This window comes from Strix aluco, chromosome 1 (genome assembly GCF_031877795.1).
Source record: "Strix aluco isolate bStrAlu1 chromosome 1, bStrAlu1.hap1, whole genome shotgun sequence".
Taxonomy (NCBI): Eukaryota; Metazoa; Chordata; class Aves; order Strigiformes; family Strigidae; genus Strix; species Strix aluco.
In genome coordinates this window covers 56,258,147-56,277,807 of record NC_133931.1, presented here as the reverse complement: position 1 = coordinate 56,277,807, position 19,661 = coordinate 56,258,147, and the positions used below count along the sequence as shown (strand labels likewise).

At 43.1% G+C, this 19,661-nt stretch overlaps 1 protein-coding gene across 8 annotated transcripts in view; it reads right to left on the bottom strand.

Moving 5' to 3' along the window:
* Window positions 1-19,661, bottom strand: part of MTCL1 (microtubule crosslinking factor 1) — a 111,644-nt gene that overhangs the window by 48,732 nt on the left and 43,251 nt on the right. For 5 of the 8 annotated variants that reach the window (XM_074821795.1, XM_074821805.1, XM_074821823.1 and 2 more), the window contains exons 4-5: window positions 4,556-4,615; window positions 2,399-2,473 (exon numbers count right to left, since the gene is read on the bottom strand). In XM_074821795.1, the coding sequence (XP_074677896.1) occupies window positions 2,399-2,473; window positions 4,556-4,615 (135 nt within the window). The remainder of the gene's footprint in view (window positions 1-2,398; window positions 2,474-4,555; window positions 4,616-19,661) is intronic. The other 3 variants (XM_074821813.1, XM_074821838.1, XM_074821856.1) reach the window with 1 other exon arrangement.

The following is a 19,661-nucleotide window of genomic DNA, read 5'->3' as shown; positions in this document are numbered from 1 at the left end:
CCACAGAAATAATTAGTTGTATACTTCTGAACTCAGTCAGCTTTCTTACTGATTCTCCTTGGGGCAGGTTGGGACTTTAAAATAATAAACAGTAAAAAAGTTATCTTAAATGTTAATAACATAATAGAGGTAAACAACAGTCAAAGTTTCTGTTAATATGTGGTTTTCAGTGATAACCAGGAGTCAAAAACAGCTGCAATCAGTTGACTAAAACTCTGGTCATTTTGTTTCTGGCACCAGAAATGCGAGTTTTCTGTGCATATAATTGACTAGAAGCAGAGCCTCCGGAAGATGGGCTTTCTTTCCTCTCTATCATCTCCTCATATACAGACACATCTTTTTCACACATATATTTGCAAATTGCTTTTCTCTTTATAACTTGAAACTGCAAATTAAGTATCAGATTAAAACCTGGCAAAACTCCACACAGCCTCTACTGGAGTCACTCTGAATTTTGGTTGCTCTGGCTGGATAAGGCTGTATGATTAAAGCATCATCTTTGGTCAGGGCTGCACAATACATTACCTCTGTTTTTCCTGTCATCGAGAATCAGTTCATCCCCACAGCTGTAGGTTTTGCTTTTAGGGTAATACAAAGATTACAAGGAAAGTTACAGCCAGAGCAGCGCTGCACATCAGAGCTCACAGGTGGGGTGATAAGTTTATTTATTTATCTGTTAACAGTTTTGAAATAATCACACCTGACATTTTCCTTATTCTCTCTTTGTAATCCAGCATTCTTCCCCGTGCTTCTTGTCTGCCTTTGGCCGCAAGCACCCAGCCACCAGCAGCACTTGCTGGTGCCTCGCACCTCCCTGGCTGGAGGCAGTGGGACTGGTGCCCATGGGGAAGGTGCTCCCAGCCAGGGGAGAGGGGTGCGGGCAGGCTGGGAGCACTAGGGGCCAGCTCCTCCCCGGGGGTCAGGGCAGTCTCCAGCCTGACACCCACTGTGTTTCAAACAATAGAAATAACAGTCACCGAGTCACACTTGGGACAACACACTCAGCATTTTGAAGCTTTTGAAGAAAAAGGAAAGGCTTTGATGGGCTTGGGGTCAGGGCCCCAGTGTTTTTGCTTGGCATCACTGCACGACTCAATGCGTCTGCAGAGTTAGCGCATTATTATAGCAGGACAAAACCACTGTTAACTTCTTACAGTCGCATTACTTTATTGCTACACTTTCTCTATTAAAAAAAAGGATCACATTTGTAAGTTTTGTTTTAAGCAAGAGCTGAAACAAATGAGATTTTTTTTAACAAACACAAGCTTCATACAAAACAACAGAGCTGATGGATGTTAATCTTGCCTACTAAATATGGATCCCATATGGAAAGGTGAGAAAGCTCTAGATCTTCCCTGCTTCTCTGCCAGGGAACATGACTACTGAAAATCCCATTCCCCGGACAGCTTTTTTCCAAAGAAAAAGAATGGTCAGGAGAGATTTATCAGCCAGATCTAAGCATGCCAGAAGGGTAGGACTCCAACCTTCATGCATCTGTCCCTCTGAAACTTTGTGTACAGAAATATCAGCGATTTCTTGATCAGTTGACACCAAGTAGAAACAGCAAGAGGGTGAGACACCCACATAGGCAAACAGAGTTTTGACATATAAGGCAAACTAAGGAGAGGCCAAATCACAAGAATATAGTAGTTCATTATTAGTTAAATAGTTAGAAATAGTTCATTATTAGTTAAAACATGAATGAAAAGAAAGGGAAAAAAAAAAAAGAGAATACAGTCTTTCCACCGTTTTGGAGGAACAAGAGGGTTGAATCCCAGGGGCTGAAAGCTGGGCTATGGCATGGACTGACTGTATTTCACATCCATGTGGACGCTTCCCTAAAAGGTGTAGGTAAGGCAGACTGTATAGAAAAAGAAGAAGAAACGACAGTGCAAAAATATTCTGTCAGCCATGGTGCTAGTCACAGACTTTAAGAGATCATTAAGAATAAATGGCAATTAATGATTACCGATAGTGATTATTTGCATGCAATACCATCACAGCTCTGCATGGCACTTCAGAGGGATGTTAATGGAAAAAAAAGCAGAAAGAAAAAACCCAGATCCCTCCCTACAGAGTCTGCAGTCTAAGTTAGACAAATGTAGAATGTGGAGATAAACAAATGAAACTTAAAGGAAAGAAATGAACTTAAATTCATTATGCAATGTAAATGATGTCATGAGAATGAAGAGCTGATCAAAAATTTTCAAATACGATATTTCTTTTCTGGCAAGAAGACACAAAGATAGATAGAGACCAACACCATCTCCTCTACCACCACCACTGGTTCAAGGGAACTGTCAGGCAGAAGATGGGCAAGCGGTTTTGGGGTTGCAAGTCTGACAACAGAGCAGTACAACCAGCACCCAAGCATCTGGCTGAGTGCCAGCACTCCTACCTTGCGCTGGAGAACCACTTTTCTTTGTGTTTTGCCTGGTGCCTGGTATTTTCCAAGAAGCTCCGTTTTGCAATTCTGCTGAATAAAAACTTTTTTTCTTCAATGCTGCTAGAGGCGGGTAAGCGCTACTATGAATTCTGCTTTTACACGACTTCAAGACAATCAATTTCACAGGTATTATTTACTTGGTGTGCCCTGTGGTGGGTGTGATGTTCCAGCTAATTTTCATGACGAGTAAGTAAAACCACCAGACTTGCCATATGCTATATATATCTGTAAGCATGTGGACGCACAGAATCTAAGTTTGTGGTTGCTTTTCACTCATAAAACGTGTAATGGGTATCTGAACTTATTTTAGGTATTTAGGGCAGCTGTCCCTGAAAAGCAGCATTTGGAACCTTGCGGGCTGTGTCTGTACCTACCCCTTTGGGCCATGACCCAGGACCCGGCAGCTGTTTGACCAGGTTGGGCACTTGGTGTGGTGCGCTCTGGTCTCAACCAGCACATACCTCTGAATGGATGCCTGGGTTTGGAGGCAGCTCTGGGTAACAACCTAGAGTTGGGAGATATCTAGAAAATGCACCTATAGGCTGGGCCATGTCAATATATAAGATTGTTTCTCAGTCTTTCCTACCCTAAAGAATTGCTGAAGAAAACTGAATGGCCACCTTGCACAGTGCTGCTGCAATGGTTTTCATTTTCAAGCCCAAATCCTTTGCTTGCATGAGTTACACAATGTGTGTCTACAGCGTAAAGGCTTTCTTTTCCCTGGGTGTTTTCTGGGATCACTTCCCTACATTGTGAGTAGTGCAGAGCTGATCCATGGTTACTTGGTTAATTTTGTGAAGTCCTTTTTAAGGCTTTCCAAGGCAAACTACAGATGCTCTTAATGCCTGGATTTGGGCTGAGGAAGCAAGCACAAGGAATCCATTCCTTCTGCACTGCCCTGTATTTCCAGGAATGAGGAAAGGAAGGACAGTGCTGCCCAGAAACCCCAGTGGACGCAACCATGCCTTCATGTAGCTTCATCTTTAATCTGCATGTGTGCAGGCATATATATATTTCATCCATGTATTCTACAGACTTCCATAAAAATAAACTCTCTGACCTCACTGACGACTTAAATAATTCTCCATAGCAGGCGCTGCAGGCAGAAAGCCCAGTGCCCCATTTTAAGGTCTGATTAAGCTGTGTGTGTATCGGCTCGGCCAGGGTGCTCAGTCTGCTGTGTCCCAGGAAAGCAGGCTGCAGCTCTCGAACACCACGAGCCCCCAGTCTGCCCACTCGGCTGCCTACCCTACCCACTCAAGTGCAACATATTATAATGCTTTATTAGGATTATTATTACAAATCAATGGATTTTAAGATTTGAATGATTCAGAGATGACCTGTCGGTCTTGGCTGCATGCACTGAGCCTGATGAGGGTGCAGCAGGGGAGGCGCAACCCTTCTCTTAACAAAGGCACGATGTCACTCTCCGCTCCTTTTGCAGCGAGGTGAAATGCTATCCCCATCTCTCCGGCTATAAACAGTAACTGTACGGGTGCTGGGAAAACCTTTAACTCCTACAGTCAGCACAAAAAGCAGAGGAAACGAGGCAGACCACTTTCCTGAGAAGGAACAGCCTACAGGATTTCAATAAAATGGGTGTCCAAAGGGAGACTCAGTGGGTATCTTAGGCTCTGTGTTGTATCTCAGCTTGCGGGAGCATAAGTTCACATGCTGCCCCCCTGACACCAGAGAGAGATCAAACCCAGGGCTGCGACATGAGAGCTCACAAGGTGTTGTTGCAGTGTGCAAACTGCATTCCCTGCCAAGATGCTCATTAGCACATAATCTTTGGCACCGTGTATAAATTTAGTTAGTCCCTAAGCTGCGATCCAATTACTTTGTGAGACAAGGTGATTTTCTCTTCCTGTAGAAAACCTGCAGCCTGAATCTGCTGGTACAAGCACAACGAGCTCAAGAAACTGCATGGTTTAGAGATCACACTTGTGTCCTAAATTGCTTCTACATTATCTCTGGGAGGTCTCAGTAGATTAAGGCCTAATTGCACTCTAGTTAATGTGCCTGCTGCCCCTGTCAACACTCGTAAAAAGAAATTTTCAGTTTTATCATGTGATTTTGCCCAAAACTGCACATTCTTGCAAACCATACCTGGGTAAATGCCTTTTTTTCTTTGTGCATTTCTCTGCTGCCTCTTCTCTTCAGGGAACTCTGCAACAGAAGCAACACTGAGTTATTGATAAGCTAAACAGAAAGCCTGCAAGTTTGGCAGAGCTCACCACCATAAAAGTAATTGGGGAGAAAGCAAGGATATTCTCCTGAGCAGCTGAGGATTTAAGTTTTTGTATTAATCACTAAAAAGACAAGATGATCAGGGCCTTGTCAGTGAATTTTTTTAATGCACAAAACTTTCCACACAAAAAAAAGGGAATAAAATTAATTAAAAGTTCACAGAGGAAAAAAAAAATCTTTTCTTCTCCTCTGGACCACTGCAATTTTTGGCAAAACTTTCTTTTTGCATGGGGCAATGATTTATGTTTGATTAATCCAGGGCAGAAGTCCAAGAATGTTACTCACAGTGGATGTGAAACACATTGTGGAAACCTCAGAGGAAAGTAACCCCCAAAACCAAGGGAAGGACATGCATGTTTAAGCTGTGTGGAGTAACATTATTGGTTAATCCATGCTAGCAAACATGCTGAGGAGCTCAGATACAGACCAGGTAATTCTCCAGGTATTTCTGAATTTACTTTATAAATTAGATTTGACTGACTTTGCAAATCTCTATATTGCTTTATAAGCAGCTTTTTAAGACATGGAAATGATGTTATCACCACTGCTTGGTATTCAGAAACCCCTCAGCACCCAAATAGAAAAGCACAGTTTTCCTGAGAAGTGGGAGGTGGAGAACTGTCAGGACATTACCAGTGTTTGCACCAACTTGTGTCTCAGGACCAAGTTCAAACCAGTGTGAGGTGGGTTTATTCGGAAAAGGCATAAATTTGACTTTTGCAGATTGAAGTATCAGAGGTGAATGATAGATATTAGGCAAAAAAAGTGGGAAGCTAGAAACCACGGTGTCATCTGAATTCAAAGCTGGCTGTATTGCTTTGTCTGTGCCCAGAGCCTGAAGGCTGATACTCCCCAGCAATCACCCTGATATTGTGGCCTCTTTTAGTTACTACTTCTGTTTATATTTGCTCTGTGTGGGACAATTTCCAGCTGAGGCGAAGCCGGGGCTGTCATGGGCTTGCCTACAGCGTGCCTCTCCTCTGGCCCATGCAATGGAGCAGTGTGCCAGGACCAACACCGGCTCCCACATCCGATGGGCTAAATCCCACGCTAACCCAGTGCTGCAAACCATGAGCCCAGCGAAGAGGAAGGGAAAGGAGGGAGAGGCATCCTGTGAATTAGCTAAGTCCAGTCTCGTGCCTGGCCGTTAGCTGGCAGAAAATGCGGCGTGAGCGTGGGGACAGGCTCACACACCCCATGCAAATCCTAACTGAAAGCTTTCTGAGGCTTTGTGGTTTCTGACTGTCAAGCTATGCAGCTACTGCAAATTATAATTATTGCATGCTAAGACAAATCTCTCCTTCTGCTCTTTGTTATACACAGTTAAGTAGTTAAAACCCATTCATATGCGGCACCATATGCCCAAGACGTACTACAGTTTATTTTTGCTAATCTGCTCTCCACTTTAATCCAGTGATTTCCTATAACTAATGAAGCTGAGTAAGAGAAATGTTTTTTTCTGGATACTGAAACAGTATAATGGAAAAAGACTTTAAACACTGAAAACATCATATGAAAACCTGTTACACAAGCTTAGCCAGGATAAACAGTTACTGTTTTCTCTTTTTTTTTAAATGTGGTGTTATTCTGGAAGCAGATATGTAACTGAAAGCAGTCACCAGTCAGCAGTATCATGCCCTGGCATGCAAGATGGTCACTAGTAGCTTGAGCAAGAGGAGGTTGTCTGGTTACTGCATTTAATTTGTAAACCCTTAGAGTTAGGGATGAGTCTACCAATTTCTAGAGACCTCAATGCATGACTAGCAAACAGCTACCAGTTATGCTAGAAATACAAAACCTTGTGTCAAATCTTAAAAACCTATTGCTCTTACCCATAGGCTAAAGGTTACACTTAGACACATCCAACTTGAGAAGCTAGGGGATATAAACACACGGGCTAGGGTGCGCAAAAGAAAGTAATAAAGTCTTTGCTCTGTCGTACGGGATAATGCTTGGAAAATAAAGGGGAAGGGAACTAAAGTTTAGGTAGGAGACACTGATCACCGGCTGAGAAACAGGCAGGTAGTGATCTGGCTTTGGAAGCTGTAAGCTCCACTCCTCACTGAAAAAATGGATTTCACAGATCCAGACTAACAAGTTTGTAAGATACTGCCCTAGATGGGGCTTCGCTTTAGGCATTTTCACACTGTCCTGTTTGGATTTTCGTAAGAACAACCTTCTGATCAGTGCTTGGCTCGGAGATTGCTTTGTATTTCCATAAGGCAGAAACTCAACCTTAGACTAAGTCTGTCCCTGGTGTAAGAAAAAGAATGCAGTATTTACCTCTGGGGGCTACCAGTGGATTACAGGGAGAAACCTCCCTCCCGTGTGTCAGGGGGGCCTAAAAACACAGGCATGGCAACAAGGGACTGCCTGGCCAACCCCCCTAAGCCCTATATGAAAGCAAGGAAAGATCTCCATTTCACCACTGTGGGACCAGGCTGCACATGTGCACGAAACACCAACCAATCTAGCTGATATTTCCATAGGACTAAGGGCAGAGAGTGCTGCTGCAAAAAGAAGTAGGTGGAATGCACTACAAGCTTAAATGATTTAAAATGTAAAATGGTGCAATAAAGCATTTCTCTTTGATGTACAGGAGATTGGCATCAGAAGCTGATATGAATTAATGCTACAAGGAACATTTCTATACTACTTTTTTTACTCAAGAGACCAACCAGAGTTGGCCGTCTACCAAAAAGTCTTTCAATGATGGTTAAACAAGATTTTATTAGTCCTTTGGTTAACATAGTCTCTTAGGAAAGAGGTTACTCACCAGACATTTTCTACCCTCACAGTTTCACTGCAGTTTGTCATCATATCTCTTGGATACCAAGGAGAATTAATATATGCGGGTAATAAATTGCCCAGTGCTTTAAAAGCTAAACTTCCCAAAAGATTATTTGATGTAGCGACTATAGTATTAAAAGCAGGAAGAGACACAATTATTCGCTTTTCTAGGAGCCTAGCATGGACAGGAAGAGGTAACTTGTGTCTTTCAGTGAATTCCATTTTTAACACATCAGAGAAGAGTCCTGCAAACTGAGCAGTGAGAGCGAGACCACCCACATGGGGAATAGCAACCAGGGGTTAATGCACTGGACTTAGAGGTTGAGCAAGACATGGAAATAAAGTTTGAGTTAAGAGCAATCATACATGTAAACACATGATATGCCCCAAGTTTTCATACTGAGGCAAGTGCTGAGTAGGATGAGAACAGAGATGCAAACAGGCGGCAGTAGAGAAGGATTTGGAAAATAAGAAGAGAGAACCAAGAGTCCCTAAGAACTGCCAGCCTGTCACTTTATTCACTGCTATTAAGAGAAGCAAGTCATTTTGGGTGCAGTCTGGCATCTGCAGGCAAGCGTGGGCTTGCTATCATATGCGCATCAAACTGAACCTGCAAAATCAAGTAGTCAGCCACCGAAGTGACAATGTCTGCAACTTAAAAACAGAGAGGCTGGCTTGGAAAGTCTGTCCCTGAAGGCAATTTCTATCACTGTGATGTGCGAGGAATTATGCACGAGCATCGCTGGGGCTTATGAGCTGTATAAATAATGTTGCATGCACAACGATGGCTTGCTACCGATTGCTTTGAAATGGATAATCACAATTTTCATTTGCATTCATTAGAAAATACAGCTTGTGAGAGATCTGACAGTACTTTAAAAAAAATGTGCACGAGTGACCAAATCCACTTGCTCTGTGGATACAGCAGTAGGTGAAGCAGACTGCTTCCAGATTACCAGTATCTGCAAGGCTAACAGCTTCAGAGTTGCACATTGGCATTTCATAATAAGAACTAACTTCTTGCTAGCTGTTGAGCTCCCTCATGTTCAAAAAGGAACAAAATATCCAGAGAGACATAATCTCTGCCCCACAGTACGTGACTCATTGGGAAATCTTGCCAATGGACCAACTCTTTCATAGAGGTTACTGTCCAAGAAACACCAGTGATTTAAATGAAGCTAATTCTGCTTGGCACGAATGTGAATCGGAAGAAAACCACATCCACTTGTAGCAGATGGTCAGAAGGTGGATTTATCCCCAAGTGATGTAAGCCAGCATTTGTTAACTGCATCACTAATCACTGCTCAGGAATGCCTCACTGCAAGCATTTTTCAGGCACTGTGCAGGACCACATGGGAAGATTACAGCATAGGATGAAAAAAGCAGGGGATCTCCATGCTCCTTCTACAACACCCCTCCATACAAATGCAGCCCTGCTAGCCACTGCAGGCAGTTTCCTTCTCAACTTTTTGCAGCTTTGGACTTGCCAGACCCTGACATTGAGGGGGTGCATTATTTCCCTTCATCTCATGCTTTAGAGCTATCTACCCCTGCTTGCCCAGTCTGGTAGATAAAGAAAAAACCCCTTGTACAGAGCCCTGTCACTCTCAAACCACTAATGAATAAACTCTTCTAACAAATGCAGCACTGAAAGAACATGACCAGGACCTGTTTTTTCAGGAGGGGCAGCTTTCAGCTATCACACTGCAGCTTTCTGAAGTCTCCTTTCCAGTACTGTTACATGCCCGTTTGGTGAAAAGGAAGCATTTCCCATTTCTGTAGCAACATCCCTTTTTTTAATGGTAGGACAGGGCTGAAGTGTCTCTAAATTCCAAGTATCCAAGTGAAGTTTTGCTTTGATGCCATCCCATGCTTCTGTATTACAACGGCTGCACTGCGAAAGTACGGCGGCAGCTTTTTCCATGTGGACTCACATACGTATCTATGGGATGGTTAATGGAACTGGAAAATACAATGAAATTCTAATTGCTTTTCAATTGCTGTAGGCCCTTGAAAAAGATATCTCACCAAGCCCTGATAAAGCTGGGTTTGACGCAAGTGATCTATATCTGCATTCATTCCCATGTGTGTTTCATTTACTAGAAACCTCTAAATACTGTGATATTCATCATTCACATGACCTAGCAAAGCAAGCCATGTCTGAAATATCATAAGCATTACAGTTCAGGATAAAAGCCATCCCTTGAGTAAAAAAGCAGCAAAGCACACTAGCTTTCAGCACCAGCTTAAATTTCCCTAACGCTGCATTACTCTATTGTGCTAAGCTTATGAATAGGGGCTTTGGAGGAGCCTCTTTCTTTCGCCTCTTACTACTAACACAGGGCACCCGCTGCCTCTCACGGCTTCCTGGTGCCTTTTGTATGCGGACTGATACTGTTGTGATATTAGCTGGCTTGGTGTTTACAAATAATTTGGTGTGACAGGTCTGGGAGTGTGCTGCGGGGAGAGAAGCAGCAGGGTTGCACTCGCTGTCTGAAGCCCTGGAAGGCGAGATGGCAGCTCTTGGGTGGATGGGAGACAGCTGGGCTGGCTCTGAATTCAGCTCACAACATGCCATTTCACTTAATATTTCATCAATGGAGGCTGACAGGGTGACCCAAAACCTATATAATCATGTTTATTAATATGATAATTACTTAATAATCATTGTAGTAATAACTGGTAAACAATTATAGCCCAGTGATGTAATAATTCTTATAATAAAAGAAATCCCACAACAGACAGCTGAGATCCTAAACTCTAAACTCTAATTGGTATATCATTGTCTTATGCAGCACTTCTGCCCAAACACTTTTCTTAGTAACTTCTTAAATTCATTAAAATGTATTTGAAAAGTCCCTGTCTGTCCCATTTTGCTAAGACATAAAATGTCAAAATCACATCACATCACATGTGTCACTATATATATACATATATAAAAAATTATAACACACTGAGACCAGACTTTCCTTTATTTTTTGGGTCCTACTTCAGGTGAAGAAAACCAGAAAGAAGCCAGGTAGATTGCTGGTGGTGCTTCTCCCCCTCCTGCTACACCAGTGCCGTGACGCTGATGTGCTGGGAGCAAACACGTCCCTCTAAGCCTTGTCACCCCTCCATTTGGCAACTATTAAATGTGAGTTCCCCACACTGTGCCCATCCCTTAACCCCCACACCACAGGCACACTTGCTAACCCTCCACCGTGGCACCCCCTCTCTTCCAGCCCCTGCGCCAGAAGAAACCACAGCCTCGCATCCCTCGCAGTCCTGCCAGGCAGGAGCTGCAGCAGCACTGACCGGCAGCAGTGGGTTGATGCCAGGCCTCTACTTCTCCATCTCCCACCATAATACACCCATAATGCTCACAGTTAATGTGTGCTAGCCGGGATCACCCACCCTCCCCTCCTCGCTGGCTCAGGAGGCAGGAGCAGCACCCCAAATTCCCCTACATCAGCTAAGCCGCAGTCACAGAGCGCCAGCCTGTTCCTGGTCCCTGCAAAACGGGCTGTGAGCCACGTCAGCTTGCACCCCTTTTGGAAAGCTTGTTCAAGAGCTGGGCCTAATCCAAGCGGTATGTACTGCGCTGACACTGCCTGAGCCCTGTAATTACCTCGTTAGTGTTATACTGCAGCAGACAGCCCGTGAGAAAAGTGACGGGCACTATATATACACAGAAACAGACCTCTCCTGAAACAGCTTGCCAACAGGAATAGTACTCACCCTCGGCCACAAAACCCAATGTACTGATACATGCCTGGTGCTCATCGCCCAGGCCAAGCTTCAGCTCACTGAGAGACAAATGGTGTCCCTTGCTAGGAGGGCGGGCGCCCAGCCCCGCAGCCAGCGGTGCCTGCTGGGGCTCTCCTATCCGCCTCTCCAGACAAAACAGAGAAGACGAAACAACTTGTACGACTTTTTAGAGCCTTTTTTTGCTCTTGTGACAAAACTTATTGCAGCAGCCTGGCCAAACTAGACAACTGCTAGAGAAAGCAAACCCTTGGAAGCAGCCCCCAGCATACCTGCTTTGCCATCCACCATCCACCTCGCGCTGCTCGGCATTGCCTGCATCACCCAATGCTAAATGCAGGCTGCCTGAAAACAGAGATGAACTGTCCTCCTCTTCTCCCTGCAACAATGGTTTAAACCCCAAATCTTTCCTGAGGGACTGCAGCAAATGTACTGCTGTCATGTCACAGGCCTTTCAGTCAGGAGCTGCTGGTGAGCAGCTGGCTGGGGCTGGCTTTATGAAATTGGACTGCAGGCCAGGTAGTGCTCAGAGAGGGGATTAGGAGTTTACATTCCCCAAGGAAGACAATTTGAGAGCATTTACTGCTGATCAATGCACACGCAGCCTGGCATTTCCTGTAGCGCAGGCAATCTATTACAGGCATAATTGTTTTTTGGGTTTTTTTTCCACAAGAAGTCTAAGAAGGCAGTATATGCACACGGGTAGATACCTGCTCTCCAACTGCAGAGATAAGAGCCTGCTCATTCTCCGACACCAAGAGCATTTAAAAAGCAATGCTATGTAACTGGTGGTTCCAGTATCAGGACAGCTTTCAGCACACTGGAGAAACAAACTGGAGAGTTTGACAGTGATGGGATGAAACAGAGTTAGACAGGAGTTGGATAGTGCTGGTAAAGGAGAGGAGGGGAGCTGAGTGCAGCCCCAGTCTTGTACTAGGTCAGGAGGTTACTGCAGCAATTTAGGGCACTGGGAGAGTGAAAAAACGCACAACTCTGCAATCTTTGTAGTGTTCAAGGTATAGGTGTAAAGAGGAAATCTCACAGAATCTAAAAAAAAAAGAAGGATATTTCTGGAAGTCTTTTTACAGAAAAAGATATTTAGAGCTGCATGCACAACGTCTGCACTTTCCATGCTAATAGATCAACAGCCACAGGATTGTTTTTCACATTGCGGATGGAAAGAAAAATTTGCCTTGAGCAGACAACTCTAAATACAAGGATATTCAATCTCCCCTGGATTAGAGCAACTTGCTGTTTCTATAAAGTAGTAAATGAAATTCTAAAGCAGCAGAGAGATTAAAGGCCAACTGCAATGATCCCCAATGAACATGTCCCAGATAGTCTTTGTAATCCTCAGTTGTCCGTGTATTATTTCACAATTTTAAAGACACTGCACTCTGAAAAAGGGGTTTATAAAAATAGAGCAAAAAGACAATAAATTCACACTTTGGTAGCTGGTGACATTTCTGAACCTCAGATAGCTGCTACCTGTGACACACTTTCCTACACATCATTCAGCGCACACATCCATTTACCAACAGATGATGCGTCACCCCCAAGACATCCCTATTCAGCAAACCGTAGAAGACACAGTTCAAGCACAAACAAAGTTAGTTCTGCTACAACGAACAAGGCCATCAATTACAGGAATGAAATTCAAGCCAGAGCATAGCATTTGTAATTAAAAAATGGTGAAGCCTGGGCCAGGACAGGCACGGGTGATGAGAAGGGGACAGAGCTCCTGTGAACATGCCAGCCCACTGGTGAGCTGGAGCACACGATGCTCCAGGAGCAGTAGTGTGATGTCCACCTGCTCTCCCAACACATTCTGCAGGGAAAGAGTTACTCTCATGGGAGAAAAGTGCTAGGCTACCTATGGGCCCAATTGCACCTGGAAATGTCCAGGAGGCAAACAAACTGTTAGGAGAAAATATAATTACAAAAGCCGCATTTCCTTAGTAAAACCAGTCTATAAAGATGTGTCAGAAGCAACCTTGTAAACAGCAAATGAAAAACTCTACATGATGGATATAGCTTCACAAAGATCTGCTTGGAAAGGAGTACAACAAGCCCATGTGGGAACACAGTGCTTTAAACACTAAAATTAAAAATGCACAGAGAACTTATAAAAGCGCCACAGGTATTAACAGCAAAATATTCTGGTGTGAAGCATATTTCTGAGGAGACCCTGATTTGGGTGGGTATTTGGGTTATCCTTAACCATTCTGCCTGCTCCTAGGGCTGGGCTGCGATTGCCTGGGAACCCATTCCCATTGCTTCTGGGGAGCTGGGGTGACTCTGTAAGTGTGCAGGAGCTGTGCTCTCCTGAGCTACTGCTGCTTTGAAGCCTAAACACGCTGTCTTGGCTCCTTGACAGGATTTGTGGTCCCTGCCTCTGGATATGGAGGGATGCTCCAACCCTGAGGACCAAAGCACAAAATGAAAGTCATATAGTGCAGTACTGGGTCTTACACGGGGAAGGGAGACCCGGAAGATGGTTTTCATGTTCTCAGACCTCTGAGAGCACCTAGGGAGACAGGTGAAAGAGTGGGGTGCGATAACATTTCTTGGTCTGCTCTGTAGCTCCTAGGAAGGACAGACAGCTTTCCCATCCCTCAGTGCAGGAGCTGGCTGCCCCGAGCCTCCCCACTGCAGTGCCTCAGTGCTTCGGGGCGCTGATTTCTGGGGAGGCGATGGCGCTCAGCACTTGACCAAAGGAGGAATTCGCACCTTCAACTTTGTTGGTATTCATCCCTCTCTAAACACATCCTATTTGGGGCCTAACTGCTTATTCTGCTGATTGAGGATGCCAATTAAAGTCAGATACCAGAGTAAAAAGGTTAGCCTTATTTTACTGTTAAAGGATATAACTACGTAATACAGAAAATAAGCACTAAGGAAAATACAGAATAGTACACTTAAATTCTTACTATACAGAGTTAATTATAGAAAAATAAGAATAAGCAAGGTAATGCACCTAATCATTACTACACGATGGGGAGAACAGTGATCAAGAAAGATCCATCACCACTTGCATACGTTACCATCTCCAGATCCACAGTCACTGGGGAGCCCCGGTTGCAGTGAGGATCTGGAGTACCTGTCCCTGCAAGTGGGAAGTCCTACGCGATGCGTCCACCCATAGGTGAGGCATCCAAAGTTGCTGCAAGCGGGTTCAGCCTTATATACCAAAAATCAGCAAGTCAGAATGACTTGCACTTTTCTTTCAGTGGAAACATCTGGTTTCATCCTCCTGTTGGATTCCACTCAAAGCCTGGCCAGGGCTCGGGAGGTAGAACCAAGGGAGTTTCTAACAAGGCCAAACACTTGGGTTCTCAGCCTTGAACAAGGCTAAATAAGGGAAGTTGCATACACGTTCTTACAACATTTCATCCTCACTACTGATTACATTTTGCCTAAACTGCATCTTTCACTAGTGAGCATACATATTTTGTTAATGATCAAATACTAATTAATAAATGCTAATGGTGATACAGCTTTTACTAATCAGCAGATACTAATAGTGGATAACGTTTGGTTGTGAGGTTCATCTAGATGCCAACTTTGTTTCAGGGCCTATTACTCAGGCCCTAGCACTACACTGCAGTACTTTGTTTGGATACAAATTTGGTATGAAGCACAAAATTTTATCTGTTTTTCCAAAACAGAATAGAAGAAACAAAAAGGATGACCCATTTATATTTCCTTAAACCAGAAAAAGGATTAGTTTCTAGACCACTCAAGTACAAATAAACCAAGGCAAAAATCTGCATTCAAGCAACATATTGATTTTAGGATACATGACTAAGGGACTTGCATCATCACTTCTTAAAGTTGTTATATGAATGAAAAATTACAAAAATGATTAGGACTTCTTTGCTCAAACACGTGCTTTTTTCCCCTCACTATTTATTATCATTACATTTTTGTTTAGTCTAATTCATAACTTCCAACTTTCATAATTTCTCTTGACAATTTAGTCTAGTGCTCCTGATAGGGCATAATCTCTTATCTCCAAGAACTTATCCCACTGTCCTCTCTGTCTCTCTTGCTAATACCTAACCAAGCACAAGAAGCCTACAATTTTTTAAAAATTTTGTAAAAAATACAATCATTATGCCCAATAACACCCCACATTTCCATTCCCCTGTGTGGCATGAGCTACAGACACACAGCCAGGGATGGTTTTCAGGAGCATCTTCTACATAAGAAACCTTGTACCCTCCAGAAACCGAAGACCTATGAGAGCAGGGCAGGAAGGTCACCACAGACCGAAGCCAAGGCAGCAAGAAGGAAGGGAGCATGTTGGCACTGTGTTAGGCTGCTTGGGAAAATTATCTTCTACCGCTTCCTAATCTTTCAAGTGACTAAATTTGTAATCATAGCCACAATGTACACAGTGGTTTTATTATGATAATTATTACGATAACAAATGAAGACTGACAGCACTTGGGTTTGATGGCTTTCTCTCAAAGGCTATAAAATTATGCCATTTTCTTTGTACTTTTATACACCTGCTGTAAAATGTGTGTTTTGTTGAGAATATATACAGCTCATTGATGAAGTGGCAAAATCCCAATCCAGCTATCTAGATTGTGCTGCTGCACATCCAATCCCAAATACAGAATGAAATACGAGAAAGGTGAGCAGCACTGTTGATTTTACAAGCTCCTGAAAGCTGATGCCAGTTGGTGTGTCCTTGGTTGTAATCATGCACTAAAACACACACATTACAGGGAAAAGCTTACTGATCCCATTTGCACAGCTTGTTGATGCTGCTGCCTAGTAAAAGAGGTGTCTGAAGATGATTTGAGAATCAGCGTCTGAAAAGTCATTTTTAGACAGTAACTCCAAAGTCCTTCTAATCTCTGTGTACTTCTCATGCTGAAGTACATCAGAGCAGGAACATACTCATGTGCTTTGTATTTGATTTGCCTACTCCAGAGAACCTTTTCATATGCAGAAAGCCTTGCAAAGCACTCAGGAAGAGCAGAGCTGCAATGGCATGCTCCTGCTGGGGACTGCAGGCTGGGAAAATATTCAGGGGAAGTACCTTTTCATTATACTACTTGACCAAAAAGAAAAGGAGGCACCTTTTTTACTATAAATCAGCATATGAAGTACAGGGATTTAACCATATACAAAGGGCTAAATATCAGAAACTACCATGGAACATAATTATGTGCCAAAATCACACCAATCTCCACCTTCTAATGATTTTTTAAAAAAAAAATTTCCCATTTTCATTAACTTCAGTTAGACTTGGACTAAGGCCTCAGGCAGGGTAAGGCTCTCATTGTCTTCTCTGAAATGGAAGCTTTATAGGAGACTGGACAGCATGCAGGGGTTGCTGCAGAGAGGTATCTAATGATCACTAATTCACAACTACTGTTGTTCTGTTGTGATTAAAAGTAAGGCAGCAGGGATGCCTGATCAAAGGACGTGATCAGGTCATGTCCTGAAGCCATACCAAGCTTGACAGGTGAGAATACAAACCTAGGATTATTTTGCAAAGCCTGAAGAAACAGCAAAGGTGCAGCTTTGTTAGGGGACTTGCTAAACCTTTATCTCTTTTCTCTGACTACCAAAGCAAAACAGAAGGGGGAAAGAAAAAGGAAAAAACTCAAACCATCTAGCTAAATATTCTTTCTCTACCACTGGTCAAGTAAGGGTTCCCAAAAAGCTGTTACTCTCCTGGCAATAGCAAAATGGATCTGCTCCATGATCTCACCGGGCACAGAGGTGAGACTGACTGGGCTGTAGTACCCCAGGTCTTCCTTTTTTCCCTTTTAAAAAATGGGGATTATGTCTCCCTTCTTCCAGTCAGCGAGAACTTCACCGAACTGCCACAGCTTCTCAAATATGATGGATAGTGGCTTAGCCACTTCATCTGCCAGTTCCCTCAGGACTATGAATAATATGTATGTATTAGAGTGAATAATGACAGCCCAGTGGAAGGACTGCCAGAGACCCACAATTTTTTTTTAGATCATTATTTCTCAGATGACAGAAAGTATTACAATGAGGAAATTCATGCACTTTTCATTTTTCTAATTAAAACACGAAAACTATTTCTCTCTACCACTTAATTCATTGCTTGCTCTTTCTTTCTGTGTCCTCAGCCACCTGGAAAAAGCAGCTCTTCATAGGTAAGCTGTTTCTTAGCTGAGGGCCCACCCTATCTCAAAGGGTGCCACAGTGACCATGCTTAAAGTGCATGAATAGGTTCCTTAAGGATTCCCACAACAAAAGAACCACATAATTTGAATTCCCGGTGGTCCTAAGGCAGGCATGCTGCAGTTCCTACCTGGGTGCACACTCTGCCCCCTGACCAATAAAGAAGGGGAATAAAACTGCTTATGGGACTGATCTTTCCATGTGGCTGCTTATTAGCAGAGAAAATTTAATGTGATCACAGTTTTTTATGGAGGATCTTGATAAAATATGCATTTTTATTCTGTTCTTAAAAATCTTGATGTGGTTCTTTTTGCTTGTTTGAGAAGTCTGAAGTCCCCAGACCCTTTAGGCAGCTATTTTCTAAGATCCTGGAAGTCTTGACACCTAAAACATTGGGAGGTAGAGAACGAATAGAACCACAGGCAATTAGCAGCCAGTCTCAACCAGGACATCACTTCCAACGCTTGCTTTTCCTTTCCTTGCTGCCCTACCTTGCCAGGCTCCCAGGAGCCCTGAAGGCAGGCTCTAGATAAACAGAAATGGAGAGGCACCCACTTTTTCTCCCAATAAATCTCTAAAGTGTGGCAAAGTCCAGGTCTCCCTCTCCAGACATTGATTCTCCCCCTCTTTTTGCAGTGTGTTGCCTCTAAAAGCAAAGCAGGAGATGCAATGCCCTGGTCCTTACAACCAAAAGAGCCTCACATGTATATTGAGGCTTTTTGTTTAGGGAGCCTCGTGGCATTTGGCACAAGTTACTACACACAGTGCATGACGGGGGGGTCAGATCGCACGTATTAGGATGGGCAAGCAAGGAGTGAAAGCCCTCAGAGATGCACAGAATATCTTTGAAAAAGACGCCCCCCAAAAAAGAAAAAAGCAGGAAAAAAATCAGGTAAAAGTTTGCAGTGTACACAAATAGCCTGGAAAATATTGACTGTTCAACACGTGCATATCTGCAAATTCACTAAAGGGACATGAAGTTATAAAAACAGAAAAAAAGGAGCTCAGTGAAACTTAGAAACCTTCACCCCATGTGCTCATGTGCTCTCTCATACAGATGAGCACATACACTTGAGCACACACCTTTCCGTACTATTTCTCCACCAGCCAGCACCATCACAGCCAGGCATGGAGCACCATCCCTCTCCTGTACACACACTCCGTGCTACCTGGCTCAGCAGTGTCAATGCCAGAAAAGCTCTTCCTGACCACCCCAAATGCCCTGAATGACAGACAATTTCCTAATCTGGCTTTGATATTTTCTCTTTATTTTGCATATAACTGAAGTATGAATTTCTAATGCATTTTCATTTACATGGGAAAACTGGAGAAAGTTCTTTGTGCCCCAGAAGGAGACAAGGAAACTTGAGGCAAAAGTAGATCTAGAGTTAAGCAAAATAAAACTCTAATTGAGATAATTATTTTTAATGACTTGGAACCGAAACTCATTTAGATGACTTCTTCAGACTTTGCCTATTCATTTCCCTAACTGTCAACATAAAAATGTCAGCTTTTAGCCAAATAGTCTACCTTTCTAACAAAAACTAAACCAAAAGCTTGTTGCAACCTTAAATTCTGAGGCATAAAGTATCAATTTTATTAGAAGGCATATACTTTTCTGAATTCTCCTCCCACTTTTCAGATAATAAAACTACTCACACTTCAGGAATAGCAAATGATTGATTCTGACTGGTGCTTAAAGAAGATATTTCTTTTTTTTTTAACCTCACTTTCTGCCGCTGGGCTTTGTACAGCACTATGTACACTCTGTATCACTTGTTGCTATGATTCCAGCAGTGCCTTGCAGATACTGCGAGACAAACTAAATAGGATCTAAGTTCCTTCCAAATGATTCAGCAAGAATTCTCTTTAAAAATAAAACTTTTTGAACACCATTCAGCACTACTGAGACATAAAAAAAACTTTCTACCCCCAAATAAGACAAAAATAATATAAAACCCCCAAAACACAAACGCCACTCACAACCAAAATTCAATAATAATTTTTATTTCTGCAGAGCAAAGTGACTCTATAGTATTTGCAGCTATTCAGGCTCCAAAGTTGTGCTGCACGTACTGATGCGAGTGGTTCATTATTAGTCATGCAAGGCATCCCACTGACCTCACTTCAGTATGAACTGCAGAATCACAGCCCTATTATGGGCAGGCCCAATATTTATGCACACTTGTCAGATTTCACACGGCTTGTCTGAATGATGTGCTCTCCTCTGGCCCTGCTTTTCTTCTCTTTA